This window comes from Sciurus carolinensis, chromosome 3, assembly GCF_902686445.1.
Source record: "Sciurus carolinensis chromosome 3, mSciCar1.2, whole genome shotgun sequence".
NCBI lineage: Eukaryota > Metazoa > Chordata > Mammalia > Rodentia > Sciuridae > Sciurus > Sciurus carolinensis.
In genome coordinates, this window is record NC_062215.1 from 174,170,265 (window position 1) to 174,187,680 (window position 17,416).

The window sequence follows — 17,416 nt, forward strand, 5'->3', positions numbered from 1 at the left end:
GTTCTCACCAGTCTGAAAGGATGTGGCTCCGCTCCCCTCAGCCAAGTTCCTCGGCCTTCTCCATGCCCGCTACCAAGCCCTCGACGTCACCCTCCCTCAGCCCCAACTTCCCACGGCCGAACAACTGCCCGGCGCGGCCCCGGCTCCGAGCTCGCCCGCCCCCAACCGCTCCCCGGCAGGAAACCCCTTACTGCGGTCCAAAGTCACTCGGGCCTCTCCCTCCTCTGACCCTCGCTTCCCACAACTGTTGTCACTCGAGCAGCTCCCTAGTTTCCATTTCCGGGCCGTCCCCGGCCCGGAGCCTCCCCTCTCCCGGTTTCCGGGCCCCCAGTCCCATTTCCGGGGAACCCTTGCCGTCTTCACACCCCCCACCTGCACTTCCGGCCCCCCACTTTCTCCCTTCCTAGACGCCCTCCGAGCTCCAAAACCCATTTCCGGCCCCCCCAACCCCCGCCGGGCTCCCCAAAACCCGCACGCCTCACCCCGATTCGGTGAAGGGCCCTCCTCATTGCCGGGGGCCGGAGGGGGGACCCAGCGACCCCCCCCTCCCGCCGGCCCCGGTCCCTCAGACCGCGGTCTTCCTCGAGCGCCTCGCCCGTCAACCCCCAGCCCGGTCCTTCCGCGGCCCAGCCGCCACCGCCGAGAGCAGGCCGAGCGGGGGCCGAATCGCGGCGATGACACAACCGGGCTTCCTGGGACTTTCTGTTCCAGCTCCTCCCCGCCTAGTCACCCCCCACCCCGCAGCACGGCCCCCTCCCCCCAAGCCTGCCCCTGCCGCTCAGAACTGCGCCCCAATTACCTAGTTAGGCCCCAAAGTCTCCGGTCCGGACTCGGTGGCGCGGCAGTAACTTCCACTCGCTCCCCCCACCCCCCCCCGGCGGCGGCGGCGGCGGCGGCTCCTCGGGTCCCTTCAATTATCAGCTGAGCCGCAGCACCGCGCCCGGCGTGCGCCTCCGCCCGCGCCGCCTCTCTCCCCGCCCGTTCCAACACCCTCTGGGAACTACTTTGCCCCTCGGTCCGGCTCGCAGGCGCGTCCGCGGGACTGGTCCCGCTGCCTACTCGCGGGCCATCACATCGCCCCTCCCTCCCCAGGCCTCGGCTCGACTCTCCCAGCGGCCTCCGATCTCCTCCCGATCCCTTCGAGGGACCAGGAAGGGGACTGTGGGACTCCGCTTGATATCCCTCCGCCGGGGTCACCCCCTCCCCTCTGTGGTAGCAGGAACTAATTCCCCTTCGGGTCACCCAAGACCTGGACGTGGAAATTTCACGGACCAGGGTTCCTTGTGACCCTTGGAAGAAGGAACGGTCTCCCCGAGTTAGAAACACGCCAGCCAGCTCGAAAGCGTGGTTCGGTTTAAACTAGGGCTTTGGCCTCCTGACCCCAATCAAGCCCCGCCCCTTCCTGGTTGTCTTAGCGACGGCGGTGGCGTCCCAAGATGGCGTCGTGGTTGCCGGAGACACTGTTCGAAATCGTAGGACAAGGCCCGGCGCCGAGCAAAGACTATTATCAATTATTGGTCACCCGCTCTCAGGCAAGTGCGAGCCGCGGTTTACCCTCTCTCCTAACCCCCTACCCGGCCCGGCGGGGGCCCGGAAGGTGGGCCGCGCCAGGCCGAGAGCGACCGTGGCCCGCCGGAAGCGTCCGGTCCCAGCCCGGAGTCAGAGATTTCCCTCTTCACCTCGGCCCGGCGGCCCTCGTGTCCCTGCTCTCCCCCAGCCCGGCTCCTCCCCGGCGAGCCTTCTCTGCCTGCCCACAATGCCGCCCGCTCCCTTCCCGCCTCCCCGGCTTCCTACCCGCAGCGTTCCCTCCGCGCGCAGGGAAAAACAGGCGTCCCGGGCTTGCGTGCCGCCTCACCTCAGCGTGGGAAGGAGGGAAAGAAAGACCCGGCCGAGTGTCCCGAGGAGGAGCCGGCAGGGGAGGGGAGAGGGACGGTCCCTGTGGCGGGTAGGACTTGGTTACGGGGACTCTGTTAACGTCTCCGGCGGCCTCCCCGAGCGCCACGGCCGCGCCGAGACTCCACGCCAGCGGGAACGGGCGACTGGAGCGCTCCCCTTACCTCTTCGGAGCCCTTCGATCCCATTGAAAGTGTGCGGGGGGCGGGGGTGGTACCAAGTGTTGGGGCTGCTCCGCGCGTCGGCCCCACCCTAATGACATCTGCTTCTCAACAATAAGAAGGGGACCGTGTTATCGCCGGAGTAGAGTGACCCCGGCCTGTTCACGGCCGCTTCAGCGTGGGAGGGGGCTCTCGGATGGCCCCTGCTCACGAATCGTCGACCCGAGTGTGTCTGATTCCTGGACTGTCCCTGAGCCCTTCACGCACCTTGCACTTGGATAGATCATCCCTGAACAAATTTAGAAATATATATTTTTTGGGGGGGGGGGCGGGGGGTGTGGATACTGAGTATGCTATAAGTTTTTCTAGAAGCCCCCAAACAAGAGTGATTTTTCTTAATGTCTTTTAAAAAAAAAAGGAATAATTGTTCACATTTATTTTTAAATAAGATTTAGAAATATTACAAGCATAATATCAGCCTCTCAAATGTTTTTGATTTTTAAAATTCTTTTTCACATATTTTTTACACACTTAATTCAGGATTTCTTAAATATTGAAATGTACCCTTTTCTGAATATTTGTAGAAGGATCATTGACTTTTCCACTGACTTTAAGATCTATGATCCTAACAATTCTTCACTTTCTGAGATGAGTGATCAAAAACGTAGTATCTTCTAATTCTACATGATTTCTGTTTTTATTTATTGCAAGAAAATTAGAATGTTCTAATTTTTACTTTATAGTTATTTCCAAACTCTTTAAAATCTTTGTTTTGAGGATTTCTTTTTCCTTGAGTGTCTGGTATCACAAGTATGCTGCACACTGATGTTGTAAGCCTCAAAGAGTTGAATATCTGTTTATCTTTTAATTTTAGTAACTTCTTCTTGGGAGGTCTACTGGCATTTATTTTCTCCCAGAATGCTTCTGTTGTTGGTATTCTTCGGATTTTGTTCTTTAGTTGAGCACATTCCTTCCTCTACTCTGTTTTATGAAAGTTTCCCCTTTACTCCCCCAATTTTTCTTTTTCTTTTCCTTTTTTTTTTTTTGGAGACAGGGTCTTGCTAAGTTGGACAGGCTGGCCTGGAACTCTTGCCATTCTCCTGCCTCAACCTTCCTGAGTCACTGGGATCATAGGCATGTGTCACCTCGCCTGGTTTCCCAACATTCTTTAATTTAAAAAAAAATTAATTTTAAAATTAAATTTTGAAAAAAATTGTTAACAGATCAAAACCTTCTTTATTTCAGGCCCTCTTCTTTCTGTCAATGATTTATGCATAAAATGCTTTTGAAAATCTGATCCTTAGCTGGGCATGGTGGCACATGCCTATAATCTCAACAACTGTGGAGGCTGATGCAGGAGGATGGCGAGTTCAAAGCCAGCCTCAGCAACTTTGTGAGACCCTAAGCAACTTAGCAAGACCCTGTCTCTAAATAAAATATTTGAAAAGGGCTGAGGATATTGCTCAGTAATTATTCACCCCTGGATACAATCCTTGATAACCCCCCCAAAAAAGGAAATCTGATCCATTATCTATATCAAGCACAGTGCATAAATTTCCCACAGTTCTACCAATGAGAGTTAAGCTCAAATTTGGTTAATTTCACCCTCATTTTAAAGTAGAATTTGTTGTAAAAAAAAAAAAAAAATAGCAAGCCAAAAATATACTTTTCAGTCAACTATCTTGAGAATATACTATTTTCAAACCACAAGATAATTTTTCCAAGTCTGAGTACAGAAAACTCAACATTCAGTAAGAGGTGGTCTGACATAAATCAGTACTAAACAACTAGAATTAGACTGTTTTATAAAATGGACTTCCTAAAATTGTTACTTGTACATTTCTCTCCCTTCTCTTCTGACTTTATCCCACAAACTGTTTATTATCCAATATAAGCCCTGAGTCTAGATGGATCTTGCCTTTATGAAGATTTCTTTCTCTTTTTTTGGTCTCTTTTTCCCTGCTTTGGTTGTTGTTGTTGTTGGCTTTAAATCCAAATAACTGCACATTTGGCATGAATTTGAGGGCAACTATCTCATCCATGTCATACGTAATTGAGGAGAACTATCTAATTTGTGTCGTATTTGTGTGAATAACATTAGCATAATCAGAATATAAATGTTATATGTAAATATCTTCTTTGCCTTATTTCTTGTACAAGCAACAATAAAAGTACACTTTTATGCTTTTAGAGCATTCTCTATTAACAGTTTGTTGCCATGTTGATTTTCATGAGCATTTTTTGCTTTGTAAAAAAAAGTGACTTTCCCCAGCAGCTCGGGAGACTGAGGCAGGAGGATCACAAGTTCAAAGCCAGCCTTAGCAAAAGTGAGGTGCTAAGCAACTCAGTGAGACTCTGTCTCTAAATAAAATATGGTGCCCCTGAATTCAGTCCCCAGTGCCTCCCCCAGCTTGAGACCAAGAAGTTTAATTCTCACATATTTACAATGATGATCTTCAAATCTTAGAAAAACCAGCTGGTGTAGCACATACCTGTAATTCCAGCAACTTGGAGGCTGAAACAGGAGGATTTCGAATTGGAGACCAGCCTCAACAATTTAGTAAGGTCCTAAGTAATTTAGCAAGACCCTGTCTAAAAATAAAAAGTAAAATAGGGCTGGGGATGTGGCTCAGAGGTACTGTGCCTGTGTTCAATTCCAAGTACCAAGAAAAAACAATGCACTGCTTTCTAAATCAAATATTTAGCCCAGCCCAGTGGCATACACCTATAATCCCAGCAACTTAGCGAGACCCTGTCCCAAAAGGAAAAATAAAAATTTCTTGGGATTTAACTCAGAAGTTAAGCACCCTTGTGTTTAATCAGTGATACAAAAAAAGAAATTCACCCATTTATTCTAGTTTTTAATAGTGTGTGTGTGTGAGGGTGTGTGTATATTCTTATATTGAATTTCAATTCTTTTAAAACTAATAGCTTCATCGTATATTAAGTCAAGAAACAATCTTGGATATAATCTAGACCAGGAATATTTTACACAGAGCTTCTAAGAAATTATTATATTCTGTTCCTGAATGAGGATTTGTTTTTCCTTAATTTTAAGCAACAAATTGGCGTTTACTATAGTGACACAAAATGTAGGATATTTCTGGCTTCAAAGACTGTTATCCATTCAATGCATATGTACCAAACACCTCTTGGTACGTATTTTATATGCCAAGTACTATTCTAGAAGCTAGGGAACTATCAGTGAACAAAACCAAGTCCCTCCTCTCATGAAGCATATAATCTGGTAGAGATAATACAGTATTTGATTTATATAAACAATTAAACGGTTCAACTTTCATGTGTCTGTGGTTTTTTTTAAACACTAAGTTCATTAGTGATCCCCAAGTTAATAAATAGAACAGACACTTTAAAATCTATTATCCAAAATGAGCATGGTAGTGCATACCTATAATTCCAGGTATTCTAAAGACTGAGGAAGGAGGATTACAAGTTCAAGTTCAGCCTGGGCAATTTAGGAAGACCCTGTCTCAAAATTTAAAAAGGGCAGGGGATTCCACTCAGTGGTAGAATGCCCTTGGGTTCAATCCCCAGTACTAAATATATAAATAAATATATATGTCTGTGTGTATATATGTATATATATTCCATAGGAAGCAAAAAATCACTTTATAACAGGAAGGTACTGTTAATTTCATCTGGTTCTGGTAATGTAGCTGGAGGGGAGAGCACTTACCAAGCATGAGGGAGACCCTGGGTTTGATCTTCAGCACCCCTAAAAGAGAGTAATTTTGTCTTCTTTGTCCTCTCCAAATGGAAGTGTGACTTAAGGTGGCCAAAACTGGTGACTTAGGTTTAATATTGGAAAAGTTTTAGAAACTAACTGTATGCTAAGAAATGAAAATTGGCAGGTGTGGCCTTTTGCAGCTAATAAACGCAGTGACCCTCCCAAGGACACCAACATGTAATGCACAGTCCAGCTGATGGAAGAAGTAAGAACTGGACGATAAGTTAGTTTTGTTTCATCTGTTTTACTTAATCCTACTCAGAACTCTGAAAACATGCCTGGCGTAGTGGTGCGCTCCTGTAACCCCAGCAGTCCAGGAGGCTGCAAGTTCAAAGCCAGCCTCAGCAATTTAGGGAAGACCCTGTCTCAAAATAAAAAAGGGCTGAGGATGTGGCTCAGTGGTTGGGCACCCTTGTTCAATCCCTGATACCATTAAAAAACAACAACAACAAAAAACGAAGCTCAGAAATCTAAAAATATTTCTGAAGCTAATGTCATTTGGGAGGAAAAAAAGAAAGAATCAAGCCCCTCCCCCACTAAAAACCCCAAATGGTTTTCTTTTTCTTCTTGGTACTGGGAGTGAAACCCTCGGCCTCACACATGCTAGGCGACTTCAGCATCCCAACCCCAGTGCAAGTGGTTTTGAAGTGCTAACTAAAAACACCTAAGGTCACATGCCAGCCTGTGGCAGGAAACCATCATTTCAGTGACTTCTGACTAAGGAATTAAAGCCAGGCTTGCTGAGGGCTGCTTGAGAGACAACAAAGAACTGTGCTAGTGCCATTTCCAACTACAGACGATTGTGGAAATTTAAAATTTAAATGCAGTCTAATAAAAATGTTAATGCATGCGCCCTTAGACCCTGCAAATCCATTTCTAGGATTTTATGTCCAAAAGTGCTTTCACACACACAAGGATATGCGAACAAGAATGCTCACCAAAGAAAATTAATTGTAAAAACATCTTTCCATTAGTGGAAATGTGGTTAAAACTGTGATTCATTCATACCATAGGATACTATGCAATCTTTTAAAAGCAATGTGGTAGGTTTCTATTTACTCAGTTGACCAAATAAAATCTTTAGAAAGAAAAGCAAGTTGCTGTTAGACATAATATGGTCCCATTTAAGAAAAAAAAGTTATTTTAAATAAATGTTATTGAAGTTTCAAATAAACGTTAGAGGGAAAAACAAGTGCTTCATTCTTAGGGACAGAGTGCTTGCTTTCACTTTCTGCGTTCTTATTTCTGAAAGAGCTGAATTTTCCACAATAGGCATTTATTTATTTGTATAACCAGAGAAAAGTAATAAAGATTTTAAATGACCTGGGCGAGGCGGTGCACACCTTTAATCCCAGCACCTGGGGAGGCTGAAGCAGGAGGATGGCAAATTTGAGGCCAACCTGGATAACTTAGTGAGACCCTGTTTCAGAATAAAAATATAAAAAGGGCTGTGGGTGAAAATCAGTGATAGAGCACCCTGAGTTCAATCCCTAGTACCACCCGCACAAAAGAACATCCAGTGAAAGTATCAATAGCCCTGCTCTCCGGGTCAGCTTCCCTGTTTTACCAGTGCCACCTCTGCCTCCTGTCTCAAATGTTGGGCAGCATCGACAGGTAGATCCCCAACACTGCTGTTCAGTGGGCAGAAAATAATTCTAGTACTAGAAACTGAGGTATTAATTAAAAAATGGAGTAATGATTACTCGTAAAATTTTAAGTTTTAGGATCTAGATTCCCCCCCTTTACTGTTTCCTTTTTTTTTTTTTTTTAATTAATTAATATTTTTATTTGGTACTGGAGATTGAACCCAGGGACACTTTAGCACTCAGCTACATTCCCAGTCCTTTATATTTCTTATTTTGATGCAGGATCTTGCCGAGGCCGTCCTCAAACTTGCAGCCCTCCTGCTTCAGCCTCCCTAGTCACTGTGATTATAGGTGTGCACCTACCATGCCTGGCCCCCTTGTAGTTTTATTAAGTGTACGTAATGACTTTTCTTTCTTTCCTTTTTATTTCTTCCTGCAGTGCTGGGGCTTGACCTCAGGGGTGCTCAACCACCCAGCTACATCCGCAGCCCTATTTATTTTTTATTTTGAGACAGGATCTTGCTAAATTGCAGAGGCTGGCCTCAAATTTGTGATCCACCTGCCTCAGCCTACCAAATTGCTGGGATTACAGGCGTGCACCACTGGACTCGGTATAGGTGATTACTTTTGAGAAATTGAAGGATTGCTTTTTTAAATTTAGTTTTGTTTTGGTTTTGCTACCAGGGATTGAACCCAGAGTCGCTTAACCACTGAGCCACATCCCCAGCCCTTTTTATATTTTATTTAGAGACAGGGTCTCACTAAGTTGCTTAGGGCCTCCCTAAATTGCTGAGACGTTCTCAAACTTTCATTCCCCTTCTGAGCTGCCGGGATTACAGGCGTGCCCCACCATGCCGGGTGCAAGATTGCTTTTAACAGATTTTCTCAAGCAACTTGAAACCACATTAAATAAACACTAGAGTGCACACACTGGGAGCTAGATGGGGTGCAATCAGCTTGATGTCAGTATTTTCCTAGGGGACCCTGGAATCCCAAAATCATACTCTGCTCCAGCCACCACCACTGCATTCACACTCACAAAAAAAGGTCCCCAAGAGCCACCTAGAGAGTGAAGCGGAGGGTATGGAGAAGGCATATATGCCTTGTTTGCTTCTGCCTGCTTTTTCCTTGTCCCTAAGGGGCCGTTGCCCACGGGCGGAAGCCTACAGATTTTCAAGCCACGATGTCCACTCTGACCACTGGCCACCAGTCACAGCCCAAATGTTTCCACATAGGAAAAACTGCTGCCGCTCCTTTCAATGTCCAAAAGCCAGTATGAGACTTGTGCGCACTTATTTTCTTCTTCCCATGTTTTGTGCCTTGACTTACCCTTCTCCTTCCAGCTCTTTTTGTCTGTCTCCTCTCGTGGTCCCGCCTCCTCTCTGCCCTTCTTCACTGCGTCTGAGGACCTTCCGGAGGCTCGCCCTCCTCAAGGTGTGTTTTGGTTTTCCTCCTGCTGTCATTCCCATCTTCACCTGCACTTCCTGACAGCAGCAACTGCAGTAAACATGCCCTTCCCTGCCCTGCAGGTTAGGCCAGGTGTGTGTAATAATAAACTGCATTATTCTTCTTCTATTTCTCATGTCTGACACACTTTGGAAAAATTATTCCCAACCCTGTGACACTCCAGGATGCACCTAATTAGAGTTGTGAAATCACTTTTAATCAGAAACTTTAAATCCATTCTAAGTGAGGAAGAGAAGAATGACACGATACAAGTAAAGCGATTAAACTCTTAAAAAAAACAATAGTCAGTACTTTGCTGTATCATAACCCAGTCACCAAGTGGATCCTTCATTTCAAAATTATATGACACCTGGGCAGAGCTCCAGTATTCTCTCTTTCCAGGTAAGTCATTCAGCACCTATGAGCAAGCACCTGCCCAATCTGGGCAGTCAATTTGGTCTCACCCTACACTGACACAGATTTGCTTCATAATTATGTGGGGCAGTAGAGCACTTAATTGGGAGTCACTGAGTCATGAATCCTTTCATTCCTCTTGCTAGTCTGCAAGCTCTTGACCTGGGGCTAGGCACTTAATTTGTCTGGTCCCCAGTTACCTCATCCACATAATAAGATTACTAGTCTAGGAGCTCACTAAGGTTTATTCCATCTCTAAAATGGCATTTCATATGAAAGTAGTGTTTGATATAAGAAAAAGTACTGGAATTTTTTTTCTTTAGAAAAATTGAGTTTGCATCAAATACTCCATAAAATAGCTCTGTGACCTAGTGTGAATCTTCACTTGCCTAGCCATCCATTTCTTCATCCATATAATTAACAATTCAGCCCCTGACTACTTAACAGATAGGGCAAGAAGAAGAAATATATATATATATATATATATATATATATATATATTATTCACTCCACACCAGTGTTTCTCAAGGGAAGTTTCATGATCAAGGAAGAAAGGAAAATCCTAAATGAAACAAATTATAATTGCTTCTTTTCTCTGGAATTTCTCAGAGCCTTCAAAATCTTACTGTGCATTACGAATTCCCTTCTTATGAGAATGCAGTAGGAAACTTTTACTAAAGGCATGTGACAGCAGAATGCTCTTTGACCTGAAGATCCAGGAACCAAGACTCTGGAACACTCTTCAGAAAACACCCAACAGCATCCCTGGTACATAGCAGTAAAACCAAAGAAATACCAAAGAGATGTTTGCCTAATACCAGTAACAAAGAAGTCCAACTCCACCTTTCCCATGAGAAGTTCATAGGAAACCTTTAATAATCTCACAACTGCATTACTTTATTTAGTTTGTGTGTGTGTGTGGTTCTGGGGCTCCAGCCCAGGGCTTCACAAGTGCCAAGCAAGCACTCTACCACAGAGCTATTCCCTACTTATTCATAGCTTACTTTTCCACAAAAATATATCTTGTTGCTGGGTGCTGTTGTACACACCTAATCTCAGATACTCTGTAATCCCAGGCATTTAGGAGACTGAATTCAAGACTAGCCTGGGGAATTCAGCAGTTCTCTCTCTAAAGTAAAGGGCTGGGGTATAGCTAGTGAGTGGTACAGTGCCTGCCTACGATGCACAAGACCCTAGGTGTGATCCCCAGCACCCCCTACAAAACCAAGATACTTGTTGTTTTGATTGGAATTGCTATGAATTAGATTAAGTGGTGGTGAATTGATGTATGGCAACGTTCACTTTCCAATCCACAAATGTAACAAAACCTCCCTTTTAGAACGTTTTACGTTTTTTGTTGTTTTACTTTTTGGGGTACTGAGGTGGAGCCTAGGGCCTGTTGCATGATAAGCAAGTGCCGTACCAGTGAGCACCTCCCCAGCCCCTTTTCCTTTTCTTTTCTTTTTTTTTTTTTGTTTTGTTTTGTTTTGTTTTTGTTTTGTTTTGTTTTGTTTCTTTTTTGAGACAGGGTGACAGGGTCTCTCTAAGTTGCCAAGGCTGTCCTCAAACTTGGCAATTCTCCCTCCTTAGCCTCCCAAGTCACTGGGATCACAGTGAGCCACCATGCCTTTTGTTTGTTTGTTTGTTTAACAGGGCTGGTGAGGGAACCCAGGGCCCCATAAATACTAGGCAAGTGCTCTACTACTAAGCTCTTAGATATTGTTTAATTTTGCTCAACTATCTCTTATAGTGTAGCAAGCACATATTTGTATTTACTTTTTTAGACTTTTAGGCATTTGTGGGTTTTTTTTTTTTCCTATTATAAACAATATTGCCTCTCAAAATTGTATCTTCTGTTCATAGCTAGCAATCAATACTCATTCTTTTTAAACTATGGATTGAACCCAGTGGTGTTCTACCCCTCAGCTACATCCTCAACCATTTTTATTTTTACACAGGGTCTCGCTAAATTGCCCAAGCTGGCCATGAACTTCTGATCCTCCTGCCTCCACCTTCTGAGTAGCTGGAATTACAGTTGTATACCTCCACACCTGGCAAAACATATTTGATTTTTGTTTCTAGTAAGTTTCCTTTTGTCTAATGATCTTGCTACATTACCTGTTGATTCTTTTGGGTTTTCTATGATATATTCATGTCATCTCTAGATAATGACTTATTTTTTCTTTCTCTAATCCTCATGTCTTCTTTATCCTTGCCTTATTGTGTTGACTGAGAGTTCCACTGAAATTTCAAAATGAAAGTCATCCATTCATTTCTTACTTATGAACTTATGAGGAAGGTTTTTAATATTTCTCTATAAAATTAAAAACCTACACTATAGGTTTTTTAAAAATCAGATTATGGCTGGGTGCCGTGGTACATACGATAATCCCAGTAATTTGGGAGACTGAGGCATGAGGATGGAAAGTTCAAAGCCAGCCTCAGCAATTTAGTGAAGCTCTAGGTAACTTAGCAAGATCCTGTCTCTAAAGAAAAAATAAAAAAGGGCTGGGATGTGGTTCTTTGGTGCACCTATAATCCCACTGTCTTGGGAGGCTGAGGCAGGAGGATCACAAGGCCATCCTGGGCAACTTAGTCAGACCCTGTCTTAAAATAAATTTTTTTAAAAAGAACTGAGGATGTAGCTCAGTGGCAGAGTGCTTGCCTAGCATGTGAAAGGTTCTGGTGCCATCCCCATTACTAAAGGAAAAAAAAGTAATTAAGACTTGATAAGGTGAGTCAGGAGTTTGCAAATTATTGTTTGGTTTTGCAAATAAATATGCTTCTGAGGCTGGGGATGGAACTCACAACCCTGCCAACAAGCACTCTACTGCTGAGCTGTATATCCCCTGCCCATCACTGAGCAGTTTATTCATATCTCCTCTTTGGAAATTTTAAATTTTAAAATTAAAATACAAAAGAAATATCCACATCCTCGAATGTATTATATATCACATTTTAATACCTCGTGCTTCCAAAATGGAGAGGAGCATGTTTTGGTACGGGCAACAGAGGAAAGCGTTCATCAGCATCATGAATACAGAAGAATTTCTTACAAGTGTTTCATTGTTTGGAAGCAGGTACAGTGGTGCACCTATAATCCCAGAGACTTGGGAGGCTGAGGCAAGAGGATTACAATTTCAAGGCCAGCCTCAGCAATTTAGCAAGGCCTTATTGCAAAATGAAAATAAGAACTGGGTTTGGAGCTCAGTGATAGTGTGCCCATGGGTTCAATCCCTAGTACCAACAACAACAACAACAACAAAAGACAAGTGTTTCATTGTTTGGGAACACTGAACTCTGACCGACCCTCTCTGAATTCCTGCTGGTACAAAGCAGGTGTAATTGGAGAAGAGAGCAAGCCTGCAGATCATGGCAGGTTCAGACACTCCAGTGTGGCACAGGGTTGTGGAACACTGACCATTCAGAAAAACACAGTGACCACTCTGAGATCATAATATCAAGCTAGGAAGAATATTTACACATAGTAAGAATTTTCAGTGATTTTGGTATAAATTTGGCATTTGTGATAGGGAGAAAAGAATTCGGTGGATGTGGCTAATGATTTAAATGATTCAGCTCTTTTTTGTGTGTGTGTGTGTGTGTGTGTGGTGCCGGGGACTGAACCTGGGCCTTGTGCATGAAAAGCAAGCACTTGACCAACTGAGCTATATTGCCAACCCCGTGATTCAGCTCTTGACACAAAAGTCTTATCACTCTCACATTTATGGATCTTTTGGATTTTTAGAATTGAAAAGTATCTAAAATCAGCAACATGAATTATTTTTAGAAGATTGATTTCACTCATAACTCATTCACTTGACTGATTTTTTTGTGTGTGTGGTGGTACTGGGAATTGAACCCAGGACCCTGTGCATGTTAATTAAGTGCATATTCCATCACTGAGCTACATCCCCAGTAGATTCAACTAATGTTTGAGTGTCTGCTATGTACCAGGTGCTACCAGGTGTATGCCAAGCACTGAGGATGTGGTTGGAAGCAAAAGTCCGTTATCTGTGCCCTCATATAGTTTGTCCAGTGGAGGAGAGGGATACTCATTAGGTAAACATAAACCAGGCTCAGACATCCACCATGGTAAATGCTATCAAGAAGCTACCCCAGCCAGTCACACCTGTAATCCTAGCAACTCAGGAGATTTAGGCAGGAAGATGGAAAGTTTGAGACCAGTCTTGGCAACTTAGTGAGTCTCCAAACAATTTAGCTAGACCTTGTCTCAAACCAAAAAATAAGGTCAGTTGCGGTGGCACACACCTGTAATCCCAGCAGCTAGGGAGGCTGAGGCAGGAGGATCACAAGTTCAAGCCAGTCTCAGCAATTCAGCGAGGCTCTAAGCAACTTAGTGACCCTGTCTCAAAAAAAAAAAAAAAAAAAAAAAAAAAAAACAAAAACAAGGGCTGGGGATGTGGCTCAGAGTTTGAGTACCTCTGGGTACAATCCCCAGTACCAAAAAATTAAAAGAAGATGTCCCAGAGGGCTGGAAATGATGCTCACCCAGCATACAGCAGGGGGCCCTGGGTTCAATCCAGGCAGTGGGGGGCAGTGCTCCAGACTGTGTTAGGGAGGGATGTGACCTTGCTCAGGGGCCTTGGGGAAGGATCTCCAAAGAGAGTGAAGCTTGACCCCAGACCTGGAAGACTGGAAGAGAGGGAAGCTATCCAGCCCAGCTGGAGCTTGGAAGTGCAGGTGGTGAGACTTCCCAGAACATCATCAGGAGCACTCTCTGAGGCTGAGGGAGGAGTCGTTGGCTTCTGAGCAGCAGAGGTGGTGGCAGACATATCCTAATGACTGTGAGATATGCTTTCTCTTTATATTCTTATATGTTTAAAATCAAAGTTTGACTTTTCTTTGTTTCTTCCTTTCTGGGCTATATGTAAAACAATAATGCATCTTGAGGAGGATGGCATTTTAGAGCTGATGACATGGTGGTCAGGTTTGCATTTTTAAAAGATCACATTGAATATAATATGGGAAACATTTATGACTATGTGCACGAATCAGAATTTTCTTTATAATAAAATGCAGATATTGACTATTGATGCTGAGGAACTCTAATGTTAATTTTCATCTACATTTCACTGCCAAATTTCAAAGCTTTTGTTTTATCCACACAGTTTCTTTGTTCTTACAAACTTTATAATAAGTAAATGCTGTTAATCTGGTTTGGTTTGTTTTGGAGATGGATTTCAGTGTGTTGCTCAGGCTGGTCTCTCAGCCTCCTCAGTAGCTGCAACAGTAGGCATGTACCACCACATCTGGCTCTACTCATTTGGATAAGTTAAAAAAATTTATCTTCATAAAATACCCATTTACTCAATAAAAAAGCATAAATTGATATAAATGTGGATATTGATAAAATCTGTACAGAGCTTCCCTTAAAGGGTTCTCCTTGGAGAATCTAATAGAAAACTGCTAGTCTGGGACACGGGGATTCATCAAGGATTTTAACACAGAATGAAATGATTAGAGTCTCAGAAGAGAACTGTGACTCTGGTCAAGACAAGAAAACGGGAGGAGTCAGGGAAGCTGCTGAGAAAAACAAAGAGGGAAAATGGTCTTGTTTTCCTGAAACACGTGCTGGGGATTGAACCCAGGGCCCTGTACATGCCAAGCAATTGCTCTACACTGAGCTATACCCCAGCCCCTGGGCTTGCTTTCTTACCACCAAAATAGGAACAAAAATTCTACCTAAACCAGGCAAGGTGGAGCACGCCTGTAATCCCAGTTACTCTGGAGGCCAAGGCAAGAAGATCACAAGTTCCAGGCCTGCCCAGGCAATTTAGTAAGACTGTCTCAAAAATAAAAATTAACACCTGGGCCTCGGGGGCTGGGGTTGTGGCTCAGTGGTAGAGTGCTCACCTAGCGTGTGTGACACACTGGGTTCAATCCTCAGTATTACATAAAAAATAAAATGAAGGTATTTTTGTCCATCTACAACTAAAAACAAACAAACAGACAAAACCTCAGGGCTCCGGATGTAGCTCAGTGGTAGAGCATCTACATTTGGGAGATCTCCTGTAGTGTTGAGGTGTTTATGTGGTTTGTGAGAAAATAGTCTCTATGACCAACATAGTTCTGTGTTAAGGATAGAACTGCATCCTCCCCAAAAAAAGATATGTTGAAGTCCTAATCCCCAGTTCCTCACATTATGCCCTTATTTAGAAACAGGGTCATTGCAGCCAAGCAAGGTGTCACATGCCTGTAATCTCAACTATTTGGGAGGGAGGCTGAGTCAGGAGGATTGCAAGTTCTAGGCCAGCCTCAGCAACTTACTAAGACTCTGCCTCAAAATTAAAAATAGAAAGAGGGCTGGAATTTGGCTCAGTAGTGAAATGCCCCTGGGTTCAATTCCCAGTACTACAGAGGGAGGAAGGAAGGCAAGAAAGAAAGGAAGAAGGAAACTGGGTCATTCCAAGTGTAATTCATTAAGTCGAGTTCACATTGGAGTGGGGTGGGCCCCTGCTTCAGTATGACTGGTGTCCTTAAAAGAAGAAGGCATGTGCCTGAGGTGGCAGTGATTCCTGAAAGGCTGAGGCAGGAGGATCACAAGTTTGAGGCCAGCCTCAGCAACTTAGTGGGATATTGTCTCAAAACAACAACAACAAAAAAGAACTGGGGATGTAGCTCAGTGGCAAAGCACCCCTGGGTTCAGTTCCTAGTACTGGGGGGAAAAAGTGGCTTGTGAAGACAAACACACAAAAGACAAGAGATCGGGGTGATATAGCAAGGAATGCCAAAGACTGTCAGTGAGTCCCCAGAAACTGAGAAGAGACCAGGAAGGACGCCCCTACAGGTTTCAGAAGAATCATGGCTCTGCCAGCTGCGTGATTTTGGACTTCAAGACTCCAGAAGTGCATGATAACAAATCTCTGTTGTTCTAAGCTACGCTGTTTGTGGTGCTTTGTTAGGACGGCCCTAAGAAATTACTACAGTAGGTAAAGATATCTGTGACCCACCTACCTGATTCACCCAATTATATCAGGAAGAAATGAGTCGCCCATGTTGGGCATTTCATATTGACCAAGCCTCCACTGGAGATGAGTCACCACCTCTGTGGCACCATCCCCCTGGCCCACCTCTTGCCCTAGCAATTTGAGCCAAGAATGGATGGCTGATTAGTTCAGTGTCTCCACTGACAGGACTGGTACAGCTCCCCGTGGAAAGGTGAACTCTCTTCCAAACTAGGACCAAGAGACTCAAAAGGAGATAGTTGCAGGGTTAGCCTCAGGGACTGAAGTAGACAGGTACAGAGGAGGCTCCAAGTGGCCATTCTGGAGTTTATGCACGCTTATGAAGTTGATGCAAGACTGGAGCAGGAGAACACGCCCAGAGAGGGGACATGACCTGGGGGAGGGGACGGGACGTGCAGCTGGAACTGGATGTCCCCTTTCTACAGCGATTTTCGCTTCTTAGTAGAGAACCCCAATTGGATTGGGCTTAATGCTGCCCAGTGAAAGACTATAGGCCCTCAACTCCTGGCAGTAAGTATTCACGACTTGAAAGTTCCCTTAAAGGAAACTGGGGCTGGGGTGGAGCTCAATGGTAGTGTACTTAGCTTGTGACAAACCCTGGAAACAATCCTCAGCACCAGAAAGCCGAGTGGATTGTGGATGGGTCTACTCATCTAGCTGCTTGGAACCCACATCAGGAGCCTGATTGCTAATGCCTATAATCACAGCTAGTTGGGAGACTGAGGCAGGATGATCACAAGTTCAAGCCTCTCCTGGGCAACTTAAGTGAGATTCTATCTCAAAATCAAAATAAAAAGTGATGGTGGGGGAGGGGGTGGGCACGGTGGTGCACACCTGTAATCCCAGAGGCTCGGGAGGCTGAGACAGGAGGTCTCAAGTTCAAAGCCGGCCTCAGCAAAACGAGGTTCTAAGCAACTCAGTGAGACCCTGTTTCTAAATAAAATACAAAATAGGGCTGGGGATGTGGCTCAGTGGTTGAGTGCCCCTGAGTTCAATCCGCGATACCAAAAAAACAGTGAAGGGGGTGTAGCTCAGTGGTTCTGGTTCAATCCCCAGTTACCACCAAAAAAAAAAGAAAAGAAAGAAAGAATCAGGAGCATGGCCCATTCCTGTCATCCCAGCAACTGGAGAGGCTGAGGCAGGAGGATCATAAGTTCAAGGCCAGCCTCAGCATTTTAG

At 44.5% G+C, this 17,416-nt stretch overlaps 2 protein-coding genes across 20 annotated transcripts in view; one reads left to right on the forward strand and one right to left on the reverse strand.

Moving 5' to 3' along the window:
* Trip12 (thyroid hormone receptor interactor 12) overlaps nt 1-1,291 on the reverse strand; it is a 147,086-nt gene extending 145,795 nt beyond the window's left edge. For 14 of the 18 annotated variants that reach the window (XM_047544449.1, XM_047544461.1, XM_047544460.1 and 11 more), the window contains exon 1: nt 800-929. The gene's annotated coding sequence lies outside the window, so the exon portion shown is untranslated. Of the gene's footprint in view, nt 1-8; nt 129-482; nt 630-799; nt 1,130-1,272 lie in introns of those variants that run through there. The other 4 variants (XM_047544448.1, XM_047544446.1, XM_047544447.1 and 1 more) reach the window with 4 other exon arrangements.
* Nucleotides 1,292-1,317: 26 nt separating this feature from the next.
* Fbxo36 (F-box protein 36) overlaps nt 1,318-17,416 on the forward strand; it is an 83,864-nt gene continuing 67,765 nt past the window's right edge. The window contains exon 1 of one of the 2 annotated variants that reach the window (XM_047544467.1): nt 1,318-1,532. In XM_047544467.1, the coding sequence (XP_047400423.1) occupies nt 1,437-1,532 (96 nt within the window). In that variant the 5' untranslated portion in view covers nt 1,318-1,436. The remainder of the gene's footprint in view (nt 1,533-17,416) is intronic. The other variant, XM_047544468.1, reaches the window with a different exon arrangement.